Source organism: Dreissena polymorpha, chromosome 7, assembly GCF_020536995.1.
Source record: "Dreissena polymorpha isolate Duluth1 chromosome 7, UMN_Dpol_1.0, whole genome shotgun sequence".
In the NCBI taxonomy this organism is placed as follows: Eukaryota; Metazoa; Mollusca; class Bivalvia; order Myida; family Dreissenidae; genus Dreissena; species Dreissena polymorpha.
In genome coordinates this window covers 84,460,128-84,482,458 of record NC_068361.1, presented here as the reverse complement: position 1 = coordinate 84,482,458, position 22,331 = coordinate 84,460,128, and the positions used below count along the sequence as shown (strand labels likewise).

Here is a 22,331-nt window from a genome sequence, read left to right as displayed (position 1 = left end):
AAGCCTACATTTAGGTTGATGTCTCTTTGTCAACTTCAAAGGGGAAGCCCACATTTAGATTGATGTGTCTTTTTAATGTTCAAGGGGAAGCTCACATTTAGGTTGATGTGTCTTTGTAATGTTCAAGGGTATGCCCATATTTAGGTTGATGTGTCTTTGTAATGTTCAAAGGTAAGCCCACATTTAGGTTGATGTGTCTTTGTCAACTTCAAAGGGAAAGCCCACATTTAGGTTGATGTGTCTTTGTCAACTTCAAAGGGTAAGCCCACATTTAGGTTTATGTGTCTTTGTCAACTTCAAAGGGTAAGCCCACATTTTGGTTGATGTGTCTTTGTCAACTTCAAAGGGGAAGCCCACATTTAGGTTGATGTGTCTTTGTAATGTTCAAGGGTAAGCCCACATTTAGGTTGTTGTGTCTTTGTAATGTTCAAGGGTAGGCTCACATTTAGGTTGATGTGTCTTTGCCAACTTCAAAGGGGAAGCCCACATTTAGGTTGATGTGTCTTTGTTAACTTCAAAGGGGAAGCTCACATTTAGGTTGATGTGTCTTTGTAATGTTCAAGGGTAAGCTCACATTTAGGTTGATGTGTCTTTGTAATTTTAAAGGGGAAGCCCACATTTAGGTTGATGTGTCTTTGTAATGTTCAAGGGTAAGCCCACATTTAGGTTGATGTGTCTTTGTAATGTTCAAGGGGAAGCCCACATTTAGGTTGATGTGTCTTTGTAATGTTCAAGGGTAGGCTCACATTGAGGTTGATGTGTCTTTGTCAACTTCAAAGGGGAAGCCCACATTTAGGTTGATGTGTCTTTGTCAACTTCAAAGGGGAAGCCCACATTTAGGTTGATGTGTCTTTTTAATGTTCAAGGGGAAGCCCACATTTAGGTTGATGTGTCTTTGTAATGTTCAAGGGTAAGCCCACATTTAGGTTGATGTGTCTTTGTTAACTTCAAAGGGGAAGCTCACATTTAGGTTGATGTCTCTATGTAATGTTCAAGGGTAAGCTCACATTTAGGTTGATGTGTCTTTGTCAACTTCAAAGGGGAAGCCCACATTTAGGTTGATGTGTCTTTGTTATGTTGAAGGGGAAGCTCACATTTAGGTTGATGTGTCTTTGTAATGTTCAAGGGGAAGCCTACATTTAGGTTGATGTGTCTTTGTCAACTTCAAAGGGGAAGCCCACATTTAGGTTGATGTGCCTTTGTCAACTTCAAAGGGGAAGCCCACATTTAGGTTGATGTGTCTTTGTAATGTTCAAGGGTAGGCTCAAATTTAGGTTGATGTGTCTTTGTAATGTTCAGGGGTAAGCCCACATTTAGGTTGATGTGTCTTTGTCAACTTCAAAGGGGAAGCCCACATTTAGGTTGATGTGTCTTTGTCAACTTCAAAGGGGAAGCCCGCATTTAGGTTGATGTGTCTTTGTCAACTTCAAAGGGGAAGCCCACATTTAGGTTGATGTGTCTTTGTCAACTTCAAAGTGTAAGCTCACATTTAGGTTGATGTGTCTTTGTCAACTTCAAAGGGTATGCCCACATTTAGGTTAATGTGTCTTTGTCAACTTCAAAGGGTAAGCCCACATTTAGGTTGATGTGCCTTTGTCAACTTCAAAGGGGAAGCCCACATTTAGGTTGATGTGTCTTTGTTAACTTCAAAGGGGAAGCCCACATTTAGGTTGATGTGTCTTTGTCAACTTCAAAGGGGAAGCCCGCATTTAGGTTGATGTGTCTTTGTCAACTTCAAAGGGGAAGCCCACATTTAGGTTGATGTGTCTTTGTAATGTTCAAGGGGAAGCCCACATTTAGGTTGATGTGTCTTTGTAATGTTCAAGGGTAGGCTCACATTGAGGTTGATGTGTCTTTGTCAACTTCAAAGGGTAAGCCCACATTTAGGTTGATGTGTCTTTGTTAACTTAAAAGGGGAAGCCCACATTTAGGTTCATGTGTCTGTGTCAACTTCAAAGGGTAAGCCCACATTTAGATTGATGTGTCTTTGTCAACTTCAAAGGGGAAGCTCACTTTTAGTGTGATGTGTATTTGTAATGAATGAAGAGGCAGCCTATATTTTTTGACCACCAATTAAATATGAAAGACTTTCTACACTGATTAATCATTTTGGTCATGCCATTAGAACAATAACTTTAAATTAGTTTATCTTTGTAATCAAATGGATTGTAACTAAAGAACAGGGTGTTTCTTTTGTAGATATACAAGAGAACATATCAGCTCAAGGTAAAACAATTCTGGAAGAGACTCCTAGAATGTTCGCTACGGAGACAGGAAAGAACAAATCAGATCTTTTGATTTCGAGCAACATACACCATGAAATGCACATCAGTGAATCTGATGAAAACATTGACCATTTGCCAATAAATTCTGTAGCAGATGCCAACAAAAACAATATGAATGCTGGGCACAGTGTTGGTGACGATGCTGAAGAGATGTTTCAAGACAATGACAGGCTTGGAAGCCAATCAAAATCTGTTCATTTTGTGGAGAAGAGAGCAAAAGCAAGGTCTAAAGAAGTAAACGAGGAAAGCAAGGAGATGAAAGAGCTTACCAATGCAAGTATAGCAAAGCAAGAAAAAGAAGGGACAGTTAGTGATGTGAATGATGATGATGTAGTTGCCCGGAAAAACAAAAAAAATGTAAAGGAATCTTGTAAGGAGGATGGCATGGATACATTAAAAAAGAAGAGAGATGAGAGCGATGATGATGATAATGATGATAATCAACACAAAGATGATAAATATGGAGGAAGAGCTAATAAACAAGAATCATCTAAGGCTAGTGCATCTGTTAGCACGAAAGGAACAAACCATGACAGTAACAAGGAAGAAAAGAAAGGTGGTAACAAAGATGCGGACAATGTTCCAAGGGATATTAACAGCCAGTACCAGAAAACACCACACGCTTCTATAAACCACAGTAAAAAATATGCACCAGATGGTAACATCAAACCAGATAAAAAGAAATCATCAAGACCAAATTCAGCCAACAGAGCTAAATTATCTGCCCGTTCTAAACAAAGATCATCAGAACAAAGTAGCAGACCAAGCTCAAGTAGGTGTCTTAGCCGGGAAAGAGACAGTCGGTGCTCCAGATATGAAAAGTCAAAGGCCAGTAAGATGCATACAAACAAACTGGAAGTGACTTATGTTATCCATGGTGACAAGGTCGTGACCTCTCTGGGCTCTGAAAGCCCTCATAGGGGTCGCAGTAGGTCTGCAAGCCCCTGTCGAAGCAGAAGGTCAAGTTTTAGAGTTGACAGTGATGTTGAAGATGCAGGTAGGCACTGCGTTGGCCCTGAAGATCAAAATGATAATTGTAATGTTACAAGTTATAGGTCAAAGGTCAAGTTCATGCTGGAGGGGGAAGAACCAGAAATGGAGACAATATTTATAGAGGATGATGACGAGATCGGAGTAAAGCCTGACAAACTTATTGATTTTGATGTTTTGGATTCAGAAATTGCTCTGTTAAGGTCTAACATTCAAAATTCTTTGCTCAAGACTGAGATATTGGAAGATGCTGATGTCAAATCTGAATCTGATCAAGAGCTTCAGACAGAAGAAGAGAAAGAAAGTGATCTGGAAGGCTCAGTGGTCATGGATACTGAAGCTATTGAATCTATAAGAGGGGATTACTCAAACATTCTTGAAAAATACAGGCAAAAATGCATGGATCATAGTGAGGCATACGGTGCTATTAGTGAACGCCTGGTAACTCCTCGAAATACGCAGAATTTTATTTCTTCTGGGCAACGGTCTCATTGTGCACGATCAAACAGTTCACATATAGGGAGCTCAGTGAGGCGTAGGAAAAATAGCTACTCTGGAGAAAATTCAGTTGGAGGGGTCAGTGACAGTGGCAGAGGTTCGGTGGAAAATTTATCGGAAATATCTCAAACAGCCAGCTCAACCTTCACTGATACATGCATTCCTAAACTTGACCTTTGCGATGCAACTAGTGACCTTGACCTTAACACTGATCGCACAGATGTCACAGTAACCAATGAAATGATGGAGATTGAAGAGGATCTACTCAAGAAGAATATTTTAGAAATTGTCTGCGACCAGCTGTCACCTTTGTCAAAGGTTGGTAATGGAAATTTTTGTAAACCTTTTTTTAAGCTTGAAAGCATCAAAACACTTTGCATCAAAAGTTAATGCATCAAACAAAAGCCTTTGACATACTGGGAAACTGAAAAGCAGGTCTCAAAAACGCACATTTGAGCCATTTTCTCCCAACTTCATTATTTCAATAATTTGTTGTACATGTACAGAGGATATATGAGTTTTCTCAGATAATCTTAGGGCAAATATTAGGGGTGATGGTCTAGCAGGCCTCTGCTTATTTTCATCTCAGCTGGTAACTTTTCTTGGAAGAACGAGTACTTGTTGACTCTACAAATACCTTGAGATCCAGAACATCTCTATGGTGGACAACTTTTCCCCTACACTAGCGGGGCTCTTGGAAGATTCAGCTTGTAATAAGTTTGTATTGAATAAAAGTTGTCATTAAATTGTTGGAACAAAATTTAAAACAATTATGTTTTAGAGTTTTTGCTTGAATTTCATTGAACTTGTTGATACTTTTATTCTCATTTTCTGTAATTGTTTGCAAGTATATTGTGGCTTTTACTTTTAAAGAATCTTGGCTCTTAGAAGTTTTTTAATCATTTCTTTTAAAAAAATTTTTTTTTTTTATAAATTAATTGTTTTCTGAATAATTGTGTTTGCATAATTTATCTTAAAATATTAAAATATTTTTTTTTTTACAGAAACAGTTTGCAAAAGATCGGAAAGAATCGTAAGTAGTTACCTACTGCATGAATTATCAATATTGCTTCGTATTTGTATTTGAGAATTTGTAAATGCATTTGTATAATATTGGAAAGCACCTGATTTGTAACACAAGTCTGTGAACTAATTAGTTTTCTTTAACAGAGTGTAGAACAAATAATATAAATAAATAATAAAGTATGCTGTTTTACACATTGCCATAATAAAAAATGTAACAACAACAATAATAACAACAATGCTACTAATAATCATCATAGAAATAGCTAATTGATAGGTGTATTATGTATACATCTTCAGTTGAATTAAAATAGCAGTGTATCTTATGTACACTGGAGATCTGCAAATATAATGTTACTTGTATAAACATATTATTGTTTTATACTCAGTTTGAAAAAGATTTTACATAGTAAAACAATTCAGAGGTAAGTGTCTAAACCCTTTGCATGCTGGAAAATTTGTCGTCTGCTAAAATGTCGTTTGCTGAATTTCTAAAATTAGCATTTTCTTCGATTTTTTTCAAAGAATACTATCAGAATAGCAGACAGCTTGGATCCTGATGAGACAACACGTTCTGTGGCGTCTCATCTGGATCCAAACTGTTTGCAAATGCCTTCAAAATTCGGCTCCAGCACTGAAAGAGTTAAAAATGTGCATTCACTGATTATACATGTACAGGAATTGAAGTATTTGTAGAATGAAAGTTTTAAATGTTTTTTGTGTTTTCGTTTAAACTGTGGTGTTACGGAAAGTTTTTAATCCCCAAGCAAATTCTCGCTACAAAAATCATGAAAGTTCTTCAGTACTGTTAATTATTTCAAACAGTTATTATAACATAATTGTACAATTGACATTAATGAAATACGCAAAATATTTATTATAACAAGGCATATTTCCCAATTTTTAACCGGTACAATTAGACTTGACCATTAGAGATCAAGACGTGAATAATATTGGGTTCAGTATTAACAACTTAAAAGAACTACCATATATTCCCTAATAAAGTGTTTACATTTCATGGGGACGGGGGCAGGCATTTAAACAGAACATTTAGATTCACTGTATATACATTTACAAAAAAACTACATTAAGACTGGAAGTTTTGGGAAAGACAAAAGGGTATGGGTATAGCGGAATATGTGGTCACTTATCAGTGGCCTATTAATGACAGCCATGAAATGTACATGTGTAATCACATACAAAATGCAAACTCTCTCTCTTCTGTAGACTTCAAGTATTTGGAAAATAAGAGAAACACCAGATTTCCCATATTTAGTAACTATTTATCATGGGTTTCAATAAAGACATGGAAACTATTCAGCCTGAAAATTCAAATATTATGAGCCGATGTTATGAAAAAAGGAGTGTATCAATATTGAAAACATGGTCAGTGCTGATTTTATTGTTGTCATTGACATGTATTCAAATTGTTTGGCATTCAAAGGCCATAATTAATATAAAGTTTATACTATTAAATACAGCTGTCTATATAGCATCTAAATAACAACATGATGAATGTACTGGCAAAGAGGATGGTTGATTGCAAAACTATGCTAAGTGTCTATTCTATGTATCAGGTATATAGCATTGTTATGCGTGGAGCCATCACTTGCGGGAAGTTCTGGTGTCCTCACAATATCCTGTAGCTTGGTAGAAGTGCCCATCTCAGGGGGTTTCCTAGCCATTTTGGGGAAAAGGAGTCTGGTCAAATTGGGATTTTTTAAATCGATAAAATTGCCAAATTGGGAATTATATTTGGACAAAATGACCCAAATTGGGATTATTTATCAACAAATATTGACACATCAGGCCATTTCCTGGCCAATAAAAAAATGCAATTTGCGCTTATTCCACTGAGTTGTGAAGAGCTATAATTTGATATAACCCTTTATAATAATTCTAATAAGGAAATCAAAATCTTTTAGAATAAAGTTATATACTATATTAGATGTTTATGAAATAAATTTGAGATATAAAAATTATAAGACACATCTTTCTAAAAACAAATGTTGTTTAATTGTTGTTTTTTTTTCAATTTCGGTTTGGGATAAGGACCATTTGCTTTGAGTTTGCGTACGTTTTACGGCCTTTTTTAAATAGCAGGAAAACCCCTACATCTATGTATAATTAATCTAGCCATTTTTCTTAATTTATATATTATACTATTATTGTAGCCATTGAAATAGATAGAGCATAGTTGAAGCTATTTGTATTGTAGATTGTGAAAAGCATTTAAGAGAAATACATGTACATGATACATTAATTGTGTATTTGCTTTTATGGTGAATCTTTGTATATTTATTTTACTATTTGAACATACAGTAAAATGTAATATCAATCTGAAAGCACCCTTAGATTTTGTGGTAAATTTTGTAGGTATATATATTTCACCCGGGAGTATACATATTTAACAACATGAAAGTCTATTATTGAAAAATGAAAAACATAATATTGTTCTTATTATTGTAAAATTAACAGCAATTAAACAAATAATTAAATCAACTTTGATATATTGTTGTTTTACTATTACTGTAAATACAAATGTTAGGAAATCATGTTTGTAGTGATTTCATTTCTTGTCATTCATTTCTAGGTATTTTTTTGTTTGTAAAGGATAAAATTATGACATCATTTTACATTTATTTGTAATTTGATATGATAGTATAATATAAATGTACTGTACGACACAAGCATTATTTGATCTATATTAAGGAAACCATGTTCCTTTTTTAATCCAAGCACCTTTCCTAAGTTAGCGCACGGCTGGTAGTCACAAAGCTTCTATAAGGAATCCTGTCTAGAATTTCATATCAATTTTTTAACACATGCAATATTTTCTTCTACAGATATATAAAGTATTATTCCTTGTAGCAACATTACCTTGCTTTAAGCGTGTGAATGTTAAAAATGAATACTGAAATAGGCAGAGATTTAAGATATTTTGTGAAAGAAAGGAACTTCTAAGGATTTTCTCACAGAGCTTTATGAATATGGGCCCAGTAATGTGGCTGAAATACATATTCCCATGTGCTAGTGTGTAAAGTGTTGCCCCAGATTAGCCTGTGCAGTCTGTACAGGCTGATCAGGCAAATCAGGGATGACACTTTCCCCCTAATCTGGGTATTGTCAAAACAGTCTTCCTTGATACAAAAAGTACATTAAAAGCGGAAAGTGTTGTCCCTTATGAGCCTGTGTGGGCTGCACAGGCTAATCTGGGACAACACTTTTTGCACATGCTTTAAATCCCTTTTTTTACATAGTGCGGCTCATATGTTTTCATTTGATATTACCTAGCTTCATTTGTTGTTTAGATGTACATGATTTTAGGTTAGGCATTTTGGATTTCTTCATCTTATTTGGGGAAATATATTAGAGTTAAAGATTTGTAGATGGGAGTAACACTGGTCTTATACTGGCCAATATTAATTTCAACTTACTAAAAAATGAAGCTTACAATGATGCAAATATTTAAATGCAAAAACATGAAATTATTGAAGAAAAGGAAGAAAGATCAGTATTCTTTGAAATTGGAAATGATTATTAATTTATTATTAATTGTATCAGACTGAAATAATGTATTATGAATCATATACCTGTCTGACATGTGTATATGTTTAGATATTCTGTAGGGAGGAGGATGTTTCCAAACTGAAAGTGGTTGCCACTTCAAAATCACTGTCAAAAACAAAGTAAGTACCCCAGTGTGATTGCTTTTTCAATTTGGTAATGCAAAATAATCTCCGAATGAAATTCATAACTGCTGTAAAACATAGCTGAAATACACTTGATGAAATACTAAAACACTGCTGCCATATTTTTTATAATTTATTTAAATTTTGTATTCTTTATCTGTATATGACATCCAATCATGTTTTATCATTTGCACTTTGTTAGCATCCAATATTCTAGCGTATTGGAAGTGCCCACATCAAATGTATTTCATATTAGAGGGTCCAAATGGAAATGATCATTTATAATTCTTTAAGCCAATAAATAATGGTAGTAATGTTTTTAGAAGGCATTTGATGTTTCATTGTTATAATCAGGTGTGCTATGCACTCTATAATCATCAGTAGTATATGCAATAAATTATCATTTTGTTACTGAAGATGCTATGTTTTGCACGTGGACAGAACCCCCACATTGGTGACTCCAGACCCTCCCCTTTGTTTCATAAAAAACGCCCGAGCTCCCGCAGGATATCAATATTACTTTATAATGCTTCTTTGTGTTGTCAGACATGGGCAGAACTCCCACATTGGTGATCCCAGACCCACGTTCCCTCCCCTTTGTTTCATAATCAATGCCCGACTCCTGCGGGATAATCTACTACTTTATAATGCTCCTTTGTGTTTTCAGACATGGGCAGAACTCCCACATTGGTGACCCCAGACCCACGTTCCCTCCCCTGTGTTTCACCATCAATGCCCGACCGATGCGGGATATCTCTACTAATTTATAATGCTCCTTTGTGTTTTCAGACATGGGCAGAACTCCCACATTGGTGACCCCAGACCCACGTTCCCTCCCCTGTGTTTCACCATCAATGCCCGACCTCCCGCGGGATATCTCTACTACTTTGCCTATGGGCCTGACATGAACCCTCACAGGTTTGGCACTCTAGATCTCCGTAAAACGCTCTAATTTATCATTGGAGTCGGATTCTGAGAAAACTAGTCATAATGCATGTGCATAAAGTGTTGTCCCAGTCCGCACAGGCTAATCAGGGACGACACTTTTTGCTTTTATGACATTTTTCGTTTAAAAGAAGTCTCTTCTTAGCAAAAATCCAATTTATGCGGAAAGTGTCGTCCCTGAATAGCCTGTCCAGACTGCACAGGCTAATCTGGGACAACACTTTACGCACATGCATTATGCCCAGTTTTCTCAGAACATGACTCATTGTGTTGGCCTCAATAATTATGAAAGAAATGTTATATTAATGTATAAACTTCAAATGTAGAACAATTTATTGCAATACAGAGCGGTCTTTTGTCCCTTACAACCCGAACACCTCCATAGCAGATAAGTAAACTGGTATGAAAATTGACATTTGTTGTCAGTCGGTAGACTATAACTTGTCTTATGAAGTTTTCCTAGAATTGTAAGTGTATAACATTAAAACTTGCTTGAATTGTTCCTTCACATAAAAACACAGCTGTGCATGTGCATATTTATATTACAAGTGTCTTACTGTCATAGTATAACATGTGCATATTTATATTACAAGTGTCTTACTGTCATAGTATAACATGTGCATATTTATATTACAAGTGTCTTACTGTCATAGTATAACATGTGCATATTTATATTACAAGTGTCTTACTGTCCTAGTATAACATGTGCATATTTATATTACAAGTGTCTTACTGTCATAGTATAACATGTGCATATTTATATTACAAGTGTCTTACTGTCCTAGTATAACATGTGCATATTTATATTACAAGTGTCTTACTGTCATAGTATAACATGTGCATATTTATATTACAAGTGTCTTACTGTCATAGTATAACATGTGCATATTTATATTACAAGTGTCTTACTGTCATAGTATAACATGTGCATATTTATATTACAAGTGTCTTACTGTCATAGTATAACATGTGCATATTTATATTACAAGTGTCTTACTGTCATAGTATAAGACTCATTCTGGGAAAACCGGACTTAATACATGGGCGTTAAGTGTTGAGGCAGATTAGCCTGTGCAGTTTGCACAGACTAATCATGGACAACTCTTTCAGTTTTTATTGTATTTTTTGTTTTAAGGAAGACTCTTTTTAGCAAAAATATAGTTAAGGCGGAAAGTGTCATTCCTGATTAGCCTGTGCAAACTGCACAGGCTTATCTGGGAAGACACTTATCACACTTGCATAAAGCCCAGTTTTCCTATAATGAGGCTTGTCTGTATGATTGCGCACAGGCTGGGAAGCTACATTCAACGAGAGATAGACCACAGGTACTGGGGACTGCTGTTCGGCTTCAACCTGGTATTCAACAAGAAAGGTACGCTTTATAGTAACAATCAAACGGTTATTAAGAACATCCATTCTGTTTTGTAGAATCTATTGAAATCCCAACAATGATAACTTCCTCACATCCATACAAACCAGAAGATGGTGTCAGTACATCTTTATAAATTTGTTATCATTTGTAAACCAGTTGCATTGATTTGACCATGTTCTGGGGAAACTGGACTTAATGCATATGTGTTTAGTGTCATTTCAAATAAGCCTGTTCAGTCCACACAGGCTAATAAGGGACAATACTTTCTGCCTAAACTAAATTTTTGTTTAGAATAGACTGTCTTAAAACCAAATAATTCAATTGTTGCTTAAAATCTAGGACAATACTTAACGCACATGCATTAAGCCCAGTTTTTCCAGAGGGGCCTCATTTTAAAATCCAAACTCGAGCATCCCGACTGGTTTGCAAGATGTGACACTCTAAAAGGGCTGATTGAGATTGTCGTCAATCAGATTGGCAATGTGCCAGACTGACGTTAAACTTAACCCTTTACCTCTCAGATATGCATTTGACCAATTTGAAGTTCCTAACAAAATCAAATTAAATTAAAAACTTTCCTTAATAGATTTAAGTTTTAAAGGCTTCATTTGCAACACTTTGCAGCAGAAATCAGAACAGCCTGCAAGTTACTCGCAGGCTTTTAAGGTTTTATGCTTTGTGCATACAGCCATTTCATTGTGCTTCTCAGAGCAGAAAAGGGTTAAGAATAAGCAATTGACTGAGACTCCCAGATAACCCTTTACCCCTTATACCAGCATTTGACGTCCTTCAGAAAATCAAATTAAATTGTAGTCCTTTCTAAATAGATTTAAGTTTGAAAGTCTCCATTTCCATCCTAAAGATAATGATGAGTAGCAAACAGCATTAAACCGAAACAGGTTAACTAAAAATAAAGGATATTTGAAAGAGTTAAAGGAAATGAACAAAATTACATGTGCAGATGTTTAGTGAAAATGAATAGAATAGCACTAGCTGATGTTTAGTGAAAATGAATAGAATAGCACTAGCTGATGTTAAGTGAAAATGAAAAGAATAGCACTAGCTGATGTTTATTGAAAATGAATAGAATAGCACTAGCTGAAATTTAGTGATAATGAATAGAATACACTAGCTGAATGCTAGAGGAAATAAATAGAACAACACTAGCTGAAATCTAGTGAAAATGAATAGAATAGCACTTGCTGAAATTTAGTGAAAATGAATAGAATAGCATTAGCTGAAATTTAGTGAAAATGAATAGAATAACACTAGCTGAAATTTAGAGGAAATGAATAAAATAGCACTAGCTGATGTTTAGTAAAAATGAATAGAATAGCACTAGCTGAAATTTAGTGATAATGCATAGAATAATACTAGCTGAAATTTAGAGGAAATATATAGAATAACATTAGCTGAAATTTAGTGAAAATGAATAGAATAGCACTAGCTGAAATTTAGAGGAAATTAATAGAATAGCACTAGCCGAAATTTTGAGGAAATGCATAGAATAACACTAGCTGAAATTTAGTGAAAATGAATAGAATAGCACTAGCTGAAATTAAGAGGAAATGAATAGCATTACATGAGCTGAAATTTAGAGGAAATGAATAGCATTACATGAGCTGAAATTTAGAGAAAATGAATAGCATTACATGTGCTGAAATTGAGAGGAAAATGAATCGCATTACATGTTCTGAAATTTACAAATCATAGTGATTGAGGCTTGGCACAAAAATAGGCATTGTAACTTTAATTTGTGATACAATGTTATATGATATGGGATCCTGTTCTTGTAAGTGTGTGTTGTTTGTCAGGTACAAGTGAAGAGGCCGGTGGATTCGCCAATCTGGAGTTCAACCCACTGAGGTCTGTGGAGGGGTGTATCTACCGCATCACACCCGCCGAACTGCTGAGGTTGGACAAATGTGTGGGATATCCACAGGTGAGTTAGCATAACTGAAAGTCCATTACACCAGTATGTTTTCTTATTGAAAAAGCTTTGTTACCAGCTTTGCTAATTGTAATACGTCGCCTTGCAAATTTAATATACCACTGTACCAGTATAATAATTTTCTTTTTGAAAAAGCTTTAATTTGTTTCAAGATTTGTTCATTGAAATGGGTCGCCTTTCAAAGGCATGGATGAGGTAGCAGCAGAGTTTGCCAGACATGGGCCCTTTCTTATCAAGAGTCTTATGGCAAATATGAGTTTAAAACATGTTAAAAGTTATGAAGAATTGATGATGATTGAATTTCATATTGTTTGTGTCAGGTGTTCTTAAAGCACACAGTGAGTAAGGAATCACATTTTTCATTTTCGTTCACCCTCATTTACAGTACTATGCCCATATGGTTGTTGTCTCAATTTATTGTCCCCTACCGGTGAAACTGGAGGAGACTTATGGTTTGCGCTCTGTGCGTCACTCCGTCACACTTTTCTGGATCCTGCGATAAATTTAAAACTTCTTCCTATTTTTTCATGAAACTTGATACATGGACAGATGGCAATATGGAGATTATGCACGTCATTTAATTTTGTTCCTACGTCAATAATTCTGGTTGCTATGGCAACAAATAGATTAGAAATATAAACAAAAAGACTCGAAATATTGCTGAAAATAGTGGATCCTGCGATAACTTTAAAAGTTCATCCTATTTTTGCATGAAACTTGAAACATGGATAGATGGCAATATGGAGATTATGCACGTCATTTCATTGTGTTCCTACGTCAATAATTCTGGTTGCTATGGCAACAAATAGACTAGAAATATTGCAGAAAATGGTGGAGTTTCACCGGTAGGGGACTTATAATTGCTTGGCAATAGTCTTATTTACTGTATATCCTGTTACGACGTAACTGAGAGAATACTGGAATCACCATAGACATCTGCCCAAATGCTTTTGTGGACATTTTATCCACTAAACACCTGCAACCATGTGCTGTTGCAATTTGGATTGCCAAAGATTGTCATTTGAGTTGGGTACAGGGATTGTATAAGATTGCCAAAAATGGTCATTTGAGTTGGGCACAGTGAATTGTATAAGATTGCCCAAAATGGTCATTTGAGTTGGGAACAGTGGATTGTATAAGATTGCCCAAGACGGTCATTTGAGTTGGTTACAGTGGATTGTATAAGATTGCCCAAGATGGTCATTTGAGTTGGGAACAGTGGATTGTATAAGATTGCCCAAGATGGTCATTTGAGTTGGTTACAGTGGATTGTATAAGATTGCCCAAGATGGTCATTTGAGTTGGGAACAGTGGATTGTATAAGATTGCCCAAGATGGTCATTTGAGTTGGGAACAATGGATTGTGTAGATATAAGATTGCCCAAGATTGTCATTTAAGTTGGAAACAGTGGATTGTATAAGATAGCCCAAGCTTGTCATTTAAGTTGAGAACAGTGGATTGTATAAGATAGCCCAAGCTTGTCATTTGAGTTGGGTACAGTGGATTGTATACGATTGCCCAAGATTGTCATTTAAGTTGGGTACAGTGGATTGTATAAGATAGCCCAAGATTGTCATTTGAGTTGGGTACAGTGGATTGTATAAGATAGCCCAAGCTTGTCATTTGAGTTGGGTACAGTGGATTGTATAAGATTGCCCAAGATTGTCATTTAAGTTGAGAACAGTGGATTGTATAAGATAGCCCAAGATTGTCATTTAAGTTGGGTACAGTGGATTGTATAAGATAGCCCAAGATTGTCATTTAAGTTGGAAACAGTGGATTGTGTAAGATAGCCCAAGCTTGTCATTTAAGTTGGGTACAGTGGATTGTATAAGATAGCCCAAGATTGTCATTTGAGTTGGGTACAGTGGATTGTATAAGATTGCCCAGGATTGTCATTTGAGTTGGGTACAGTGGATTGTATAAGATAGCCCAGGATTGTCATTTGAGTTGGGTACAGTGGATTGTATAAGATTGCCCAGGATTGTCATTTAAGTTGGGTACAGTGGATTGTATAAGATAGCCCAAGATTGTCATTTAAGTTGAGAACAGTGGATTGTATAAGAAAGCCCAATATTGTCATTTGAGTTGGGTACAGTGGATTGTCCAAAATTGCCCAAGATTTCATTTGAGTAGTATCAGTGGATTGTCCAAAATTGCCCAAGATAGTCATTTGAGTTGGGTACAGTGGATTGTAGAAGATGTCCGAAGATTGTTATTTGAGTTGGGAACAGTGGATTGTCCAAAATTGCCTGATATTGTCATTTGAGTTGGGTGCAGTAATTAAGGTAGTGTGATCAAGGTATTGTGTTTCCAGCACTACGCCCATGTGGTGTTGCCTGTCTGGTTGTCCAACTCGGCCAATGTGGATGCGGTAGGGGTCTCCCAGTACTGTGTGCCCGCCCTCACCTTCATAGCACAGCAGCACTGGACTGAGACCGGTTGGTATTCACCATGTTAACATCTACAACTTAGATACGCATTTTTTAGATACAGCCTGCGGGTTACAAAATAAATGTTTTATATAAGTATTTTCTCTGTATTGTTTTTAGACCCATTTTGGGGGGATAAATAGAGAAAGGAACCAGTGATGGCTGTAGAATATGCCATGTATATGTATACACAATAACGACTCGTTTCAAGTTAAATGTTTTTATGAGAAATATTGTATTATTTTCAAGTCCATATGTACTTGACTTCACGTTTTACTACCCATTTTGGGTGCTGTTAAATGAGACTTATTTCAACTGACGGTAGATTTGCTTTATTTTGAATATACAAATGAAATACAATTGTTGAGTCATTTAAACTTGTAATTTATGTGACCCTTACATTATATTCTGAATACATGATGCCAAAAAAAATGCATTATTTTAACTACATCATATAACCCGGGTACAATTGCAGTATGCTTTGTGACAAAAACCATGATTATAATATTTAATATTCCTTATATTTTGTATAAATGTTCAATGAAATTTTAAAAATATTAGCGCAAAGAAACGTCATAGAAGATTACAAAAATTAAATAGTTAGAACACAAATTGAAAAGGTCATTGAATCTGCATAGTGGGTCACCAAAACAGGTAATTGGCCATAAATACATCAAATATGTCATTTCAAGTTGTTGCAACATTCCCATTGTAGAACGACAGTTGCCGTGTGACTACGCATTATCCCAGTGTATAAAGAGTGCTGACCTTGTGACCCCTAGTTACCGCGACTCCCTTGTTGCCATGGCAGCACAGCAGCCTGTACAGGTGGCCGGTTGATAAGGCAATGACACATTGATGACCAACAACTGTTTTGCAGAATATTTTCATTGAAAGTCAGAAGGTCCTATCAGTGTATGTGCTTAGAAGGCTGATAAGGCATTCTGGCTCTCAGCAGATGATTGTTGCATGAAAGCCAGAAGGTCATTTCAGTGTATGTAACAAGAAGACTGATAAGGCATTCTGGCCTGCAAAGAGGGAGATATTGAATGAATTTGTTAATACCTAAACATCCAAACGCTAAACAATTGCTTATAAGCTAAGGAATAGCTCTAAAACTTAATTAATTTTAATGCTAACAAGGTCTTACACCAAACAATCCTGTTTTTATTGGACATATTATCGTTTTTTTAACAGTAATGTAACTCCTTTTATAGATTTGTATACACCCAATATCATGGACAATTTTGCAGTGGAATTAATGTGCTGTATTATTATCTAGAGTAAACTGGTGTGATGTTAACCCATTTATGCCTAGTGTCTAGGCCAGCGTCTAGAAAAAGGCCTTTGCAAACATCGTAGACCCAGATGAGACACCGCATGATGCGGCATCTCATTTGGGTCTGCGCTGTTTGCTGAAAGGAATTTCTGTAGGAAATATTCTAAATATAGAAATAAATATACTAGACATCCCTAATTTTGGAAATAAATTGATCCAATTAAGAAGGATGGGAGAGTCCACTAGGCATAAATGGGTTAAAATAGAGGTTTAGTGTTAAGCACAGTGTGATAAAAGAATGTTACTGTGATGTTGTAAGTGAATACCTTTGCAAAATTGTGATTAAAAGTTTTAACCAGAATTCAATCTTGTTGAGGGATGTACGTGTATACAGTTGCATGTGTTTGTAATCACTTTTAACCCTTTCCCACTTAGATATGTATTTTCGTGCATTTTTAGTTCCTGAGAAACGTACATTTAATTTAAGAACGTTCTTACTAGATTCAAGTTTTTAAAGCTTCATCTCCAAACCTTGAGACACTGATGAGCAGCAAACAGCATCAGGCCTGAACAGACTGCGAGTTACTAGCAGGCTGTTCTGGTTTTATGCTGTTTGCACATAGCCATTTTAACTTTGCTTCTAAGTGGGAAAGGGTTAAGATTGTTTTTTAGTTATGGTTGACGAAGAGTTAATGTTCCACAACATTCTTGTATACAGTATAATTACAGTTTTGAAAGTGAATGAAATAAGGAAAATATATATTAGGTTGTTTGTTGTTTTGTGGGCTTGTTGTAATGTATATTGTATTGTGGTAAGGAATTGACTGTTTTATTTTGCAAGCTAAGGAAATCTGTACACTTTAAAAGTGATTTAGCGAGAATAAAATAATGGCAGGGGGGAGGGGCATAAAAAGGAGCACTGTAAATCATTTTATTGTAATCTCTGCTTTGAACTTTGTACATTGTAATTGACTTTATTGTGCTGTTTCGACTTCAGTTTTATATGAAAGCATTCATTCAACATATAATTGAGAAAATGTTCCAGTTAAAAATAATTTGATGCTTATACTGTATGTTTCTCATTAATATGGTCAAAAAGCAAATAAAAACATGCTAGATTTTTCTTTACAAGGACAATAACAATCAAAAGAGTATCAAAAAGGCTGGAGCAATATTTTTAAAGGGTGGGGCATACATTTGGAAGGTGGGGGGACTTATATATTATAAAATGGTTGGGCATACAATTGGAAGAGCCCAACCCTTCCATACAGCTATAGCTGAATCCCTACTTCATATGCTGGTACTCATAATTGTTCTGTAAAGTTTTGTAACATTGGACTGGTTCTGTGTTTGTTATTATATTAAATAATTTGTGACAATATTATGGCTAACAAAATAAACCTGTTTAATATACTAACTTAATTGGAGCAATATTCGAGATGATTTCTAAATACTCTTGCATTATAACCTTGCTGCACTTTTGTTAAATGAAGAGGTGCAACATTAACATTTGCTCATTTTAAACCAGGCACTTAGGTACTGAGTCTTTTTAGTGAGGCTTAGAAACGCAGATTCTCAAGCCTTAACCCTTTGCCCCTTATAAACACACATTGATGCGTTTGTAGTCCCTTAGAAAATCTAATTACATTTAAAATCTTCTTTACTAGCATCAAGTTTTAAAGGCTTCATTTCCAACCCTTAGATACTGATGAGCAGCAAACAGCATAAAACCTGAACAGACTGCAAGTTACTCCCAGGCTATTCAGGTTTTATGCTGGTTGCAAATGCCATTTTTACTTTGCTTCTCAGAGGGAGAGGGTTAAATGGTAGGCGCCTGTTAAAAAAGTTACATGTGGATAGCTATATGTAGAAACCAAACAAAAAGATCTTTAATTGATATGTGCCTATTGTTCTCCTTCTTCAATCATTAATTGTTGTATTTGGTGATCAAGACAATAAGATGACATTGTTATGCCATGTTAAACACGTTAAAAAGGCTTCCCCACAGTTTGTGAATGAAGCTATGTTTCTACCATAGGATTTTCATTTGTTAATGTTCGGATATTGATGGAAGAAAAATAATTTTACTTTTTTCTATGAACATCTATGACGTTTTGATGCGAATAAATTGAGTATTATTTCTTAATAAATTCAACAGTGATTACCATGTCATTGTGAAATGTTCATTTTTAGCTCACCTGAGCAGAACGTGCTCATGGTGAGCTTTTGTGATCGCTTTTTGTCTGTCGTCCGTTGTCCATTGTGCGGCGTCAACATTCGCCTTGTTAACTCTCTAGAGGCAACATTTATTGTCCAATCTTCATGAAATTTGGTCAGAAGATTGGTTTCAATGATATCTTGGATGAGTTTGAAAATGGTTACGTTTGCTTGAAAAACATGGCTGCCAAGGGGCGGGGCATTTTTCCTTATATGGCTATATATGGCTATAGTAAAATCTTGTTAACACTCTAGAGGCCACATTTATTGTCTAATCTTCATAAAACTTGGTCAGAAGATTCATCCCAATAATATCTTGGACGAGTTTGAAAATGATGCCGGTCGGTTGAAAAACATGGCCGCCAGGGGGAGGGGCATTTTTCCTTATTTGGCTATAGTAAAACCTTGTTAACACTCTAGAGGCCACATTTATTTTCCGATCTTCATGAAACTTGCTCAGATTTGTCCCACTGATATCATGGATGAGTTCAAAAATGGTAACCTTTGCGCTTGAAAAACATGGCCACCAGGGGTGGGGCATTTTTCCTTATATGGCTATTTATGGCTATAGTAAAATCTTGTTAACAATCTAGAGGCCACATTTATTGTTCAATCTTCATGAAACTTAGTCAGAAGATTCATCCCAATAATATCTTGGACGAGTTCGAAAAAGATGCCGGTTGGTTGAAAAACATTCCTTATATGGCTATAGTAAAACCTTGTTAACACTCTAGAGGCCACATTTATTGTCCAATCTTGATGAAATATTCATCCCAATAATATCTTGGACAAGTTAAAAAATGATGCCGGTTGGTTGAAAAACATGGCCACCACGGGGGCGGGGCTATTTTCCTTATATGGCTATAGTAAAACCTTGTTAACACTCTAGAGGTCACATTTATTTTCCGATCATCATGAAACTTGGTCAGAAGATTTTTCCAAATGATATCTTGGATGCGTTAGAAAATGGTTTTGGTTGCTTTAAAAACATGGCCACCAGGGGCGGGGCATTTTTCCTTATATGGCTATATATGACAATAGTAAAACCTTGTTACCTCTAGAGGCCACATTTATTGTCCAATCTTCATGAAATTTGGTCAGAAGATTGGTCGCAATGATATCTTGGATGAGTTCGAAAATAATTATGTTTGCTTGAAAAAAATGGCTTCCAAGGGGTGGGACATTTTTCCTAATATGGCTATAGTAAAATCTTGTTAACACTCTAGAGGCCACATTTACTGTCCGATCTTCATGAAACTTGGTCAGAAGATTCATCCCGATAATATCTTGGACGATTTCAAAAATGATGCCGGTTGGTTGAAAAACATGGCTGCCAGGGGGCAGGGCATTTTTCCTTATTGGCTATAGTAAAACCTAATTGTTTACACTCTAGAGGCCACATTTATTTTCCGATCTTCGTGAAACTTGGTCAGAAGATTTGTCCCAATAATATCTTGTTATTTCAGGTGAGCGACTTTGGGCCTTTCAGGCCCTCTTGTTGTAATTTATCTTGTGTGTTGCTTGTTATGTAAGTGTGAATAATAATAGTATATAGATTTGTTTGTATTTGACAAAAATATATACATATATATTTACAAAATTATTATGCATATATTGTAGATAGATTATTTACAAAAATAAATAAACACATATAAATATATTATATATAAAGGAAGTATTTACAAATAATAAATTATTTATAGAGCTCTCTATTTATTGAGTGATCTCATGCTTTAGCTGCTATATTGCTCTTTTATTTCTCAGGCTAGAATGTATTCAAATGTGCACCATGTCACCACTATTTATATACTACTAGACATTATCAAATTGCTTATTATGTAGCTACCATCAGGATGTCATGTAGCTCCCCGCCAAAATTGATCGAATGTTAATAATGAACTATTTAAACTTTTTTAGTTATATATGTGTATATAGGAATTGGTCTTAAGTGGATGATAAACAGTATTTGCTCAAATAACTTTTTGTTACAGGGTTTATAAAATTGATTACAAACATGTTTGTGTGAATAATATTAAATTTTGACAAAAAGTAAGCATTTTGTCATGGAAACAAGACAACAGTTTAATGTATTAATGTTTGATTTGCAAGCATAGTCAAATTTGATTTTGTAAGTACGGTATTGCTGTTTGTTTTGACCTTTTCTCTGTTAATTTATTTCATCCATTGTAGAATGATTTTGTGAACAATGTTTTGCTGTGTAAGCTAATCTTACATTCAAAAGAGATTTAATGTTAAAAAACAACAACATGATCTCTGAAAAATATACAGGTATATTTTTAACATTACTTAAATGTTTATTTGTGTTGTAATGCAAAGTGCTGTATTAAGTGGTACTGGATAGCCCAAATATCTGGCATCATTTTAAAAATTGTTATAAAGCCCCATCATCGTGATAACAATCCTGCCCAGCATTCTGTCTGTTACTGGTTAAGAAGCTACTGCTCTGGTCTTGGGAGAATTTCCAACCACCCATTAATGACATGTTAATTAGCACCATCACTGCTTGTGAGAAGTCGTCATACTTGCTCAGTTGTTTTTCACTCTCACCCATCCACCCACATTACCCATCTGTTAGTTTGACCTTGATGTCTTCAAGAAAGGCTATCCAATACCATTCAGGGTATGTTGTGTTTATGACTCACAAATTCTTTTTTTCACAATATTTTGCTTCTACGCAATACAGAAATAATATTATTATATAAAAACTTTTTCCAAAACTATATTTTGATCCCATTTATTAAATACTGTACTTAAAAACCGATGATAAATAATTGTTTTCCACACAAAATTCATAAATACCCTTTTAAGTTAAACCACTTTAATTAAATTTGTACGTCAAAGTTTGGTCAACACTGTAATTGTGGTTAGTTATATACTGTACCAGTTTATACATGTAATAACATTGTTTGGGATTTTATTCATTGGGTCTGAAATAACAATATTATATCATACATACATGGCTGCTGCACAAAATTATATCATTAACCCTTTGCATGCTGGGAAATTTGTCGTCTGCTAAAATGTCGTCTGCTGAATTTCTAAAATTAGCATTTTCTTCGATTTTTTTTCAAAGAATACTATCAGAATAGCAAACAGTTTAGATCCTCATGAGACGCCACGCCACGTTCTGTGGCGTCTCACCTGGATCCAAACTGTTTGCAAAGACCTTCCAAATTCGGTTCTAGCACTGAAAGAGTTAAATACCGTATACTAGTATCACACAAACATGGTTTGTTCTTTGAAAACGGGATTTAATTATGGAAACCTAATTCAATGGTTGATATTTGTTTGCATAAAAATTCTCTTTTTGCATGCATGTACACTCAGCCAGAAATCATAAAACAAGTTTATCCATATCTAATATTGTTGTTTTATGTTGGTTGTTTTAGATATGTTATTATTTGTCATTAAATTCAGTATTAACCTCATAGCCTTGGAGTTGTTGGCAGAGCCATAAATAATGATTACTCTTAATTTTATATTAAGTCCAGTTTAAAAATCATGTGTCACTGTTCCTTTTTTATGTAAAAATATCATGACATGTAAACTGTTATTGCACTTGTCAGTCTTTTGAATAACCAGTGAAGTCCAGAAAGCATACCGTAATTACTCTTAAATTTAGATA

The 22,331-nt window shown here is 35.3% G+C and overlaps 2 protein-coding genes across 5 annotated transcripts in view; one reads left to right on the top strand and one right to left on the bottom strand.

Moving 5' to 3' along the window:
- Positions 1 to 22,134, top strand: part of LOC127839887 (uncharacterized) — a 34,773-nt gene extending 12,639 nt beyond the window's left edge. Inside the window, exons 9-17 of the mRNA XM_052368279.1 lie at positions 2,200 to 4,091; positions 4,778 to 4,806; positions 5,186 to 5,221; positions 8,426 to 8,485; positions 9,278 to 9,406; positions 10,723 to 10,805; positions 12,620 to 12,747; positions 15,075 to 15,198; positions 15,905 to 22,134. Coding sequence (XP_052224239.1) covers positions 2,200 to 4,091; positions 4,778 to 4,806; positions 5,186 to 5,221; positions 8,426 to 8,485; positions 9,278 to 9,406; positions 10,723 to 10,805; positions 12,620 to 12,747; positions 15,075 to 15,198; positions 15,905 to 16,029 — 2,606 coding nt within the window. The 3' untranslated portion in view covers positions 16,030 to 22,134. The remainder of the gene's footprint in view (positions 1 to 2,199; positions 4,092 to 4,777; positions 4,807 to 5,185; positions 5,222 to 8,425; positions 8,486 to 9,277; positions 9,407 to 10,722; positions 10,806 to 12,619; positions 12,748 to 15,074; positions 15,199 to 15,904) is intronic.
- Positions 1 to 22,331, bottom strand: part of LOC127837734 (ecotropic viral integration site 5 ortholog-like) — a 310,389-nt gene that overhangs the window by 63,769 nt on the left and 224,289 nt on the right. The gene's annotated exons all lie outside the window — the stretch shown is intronic.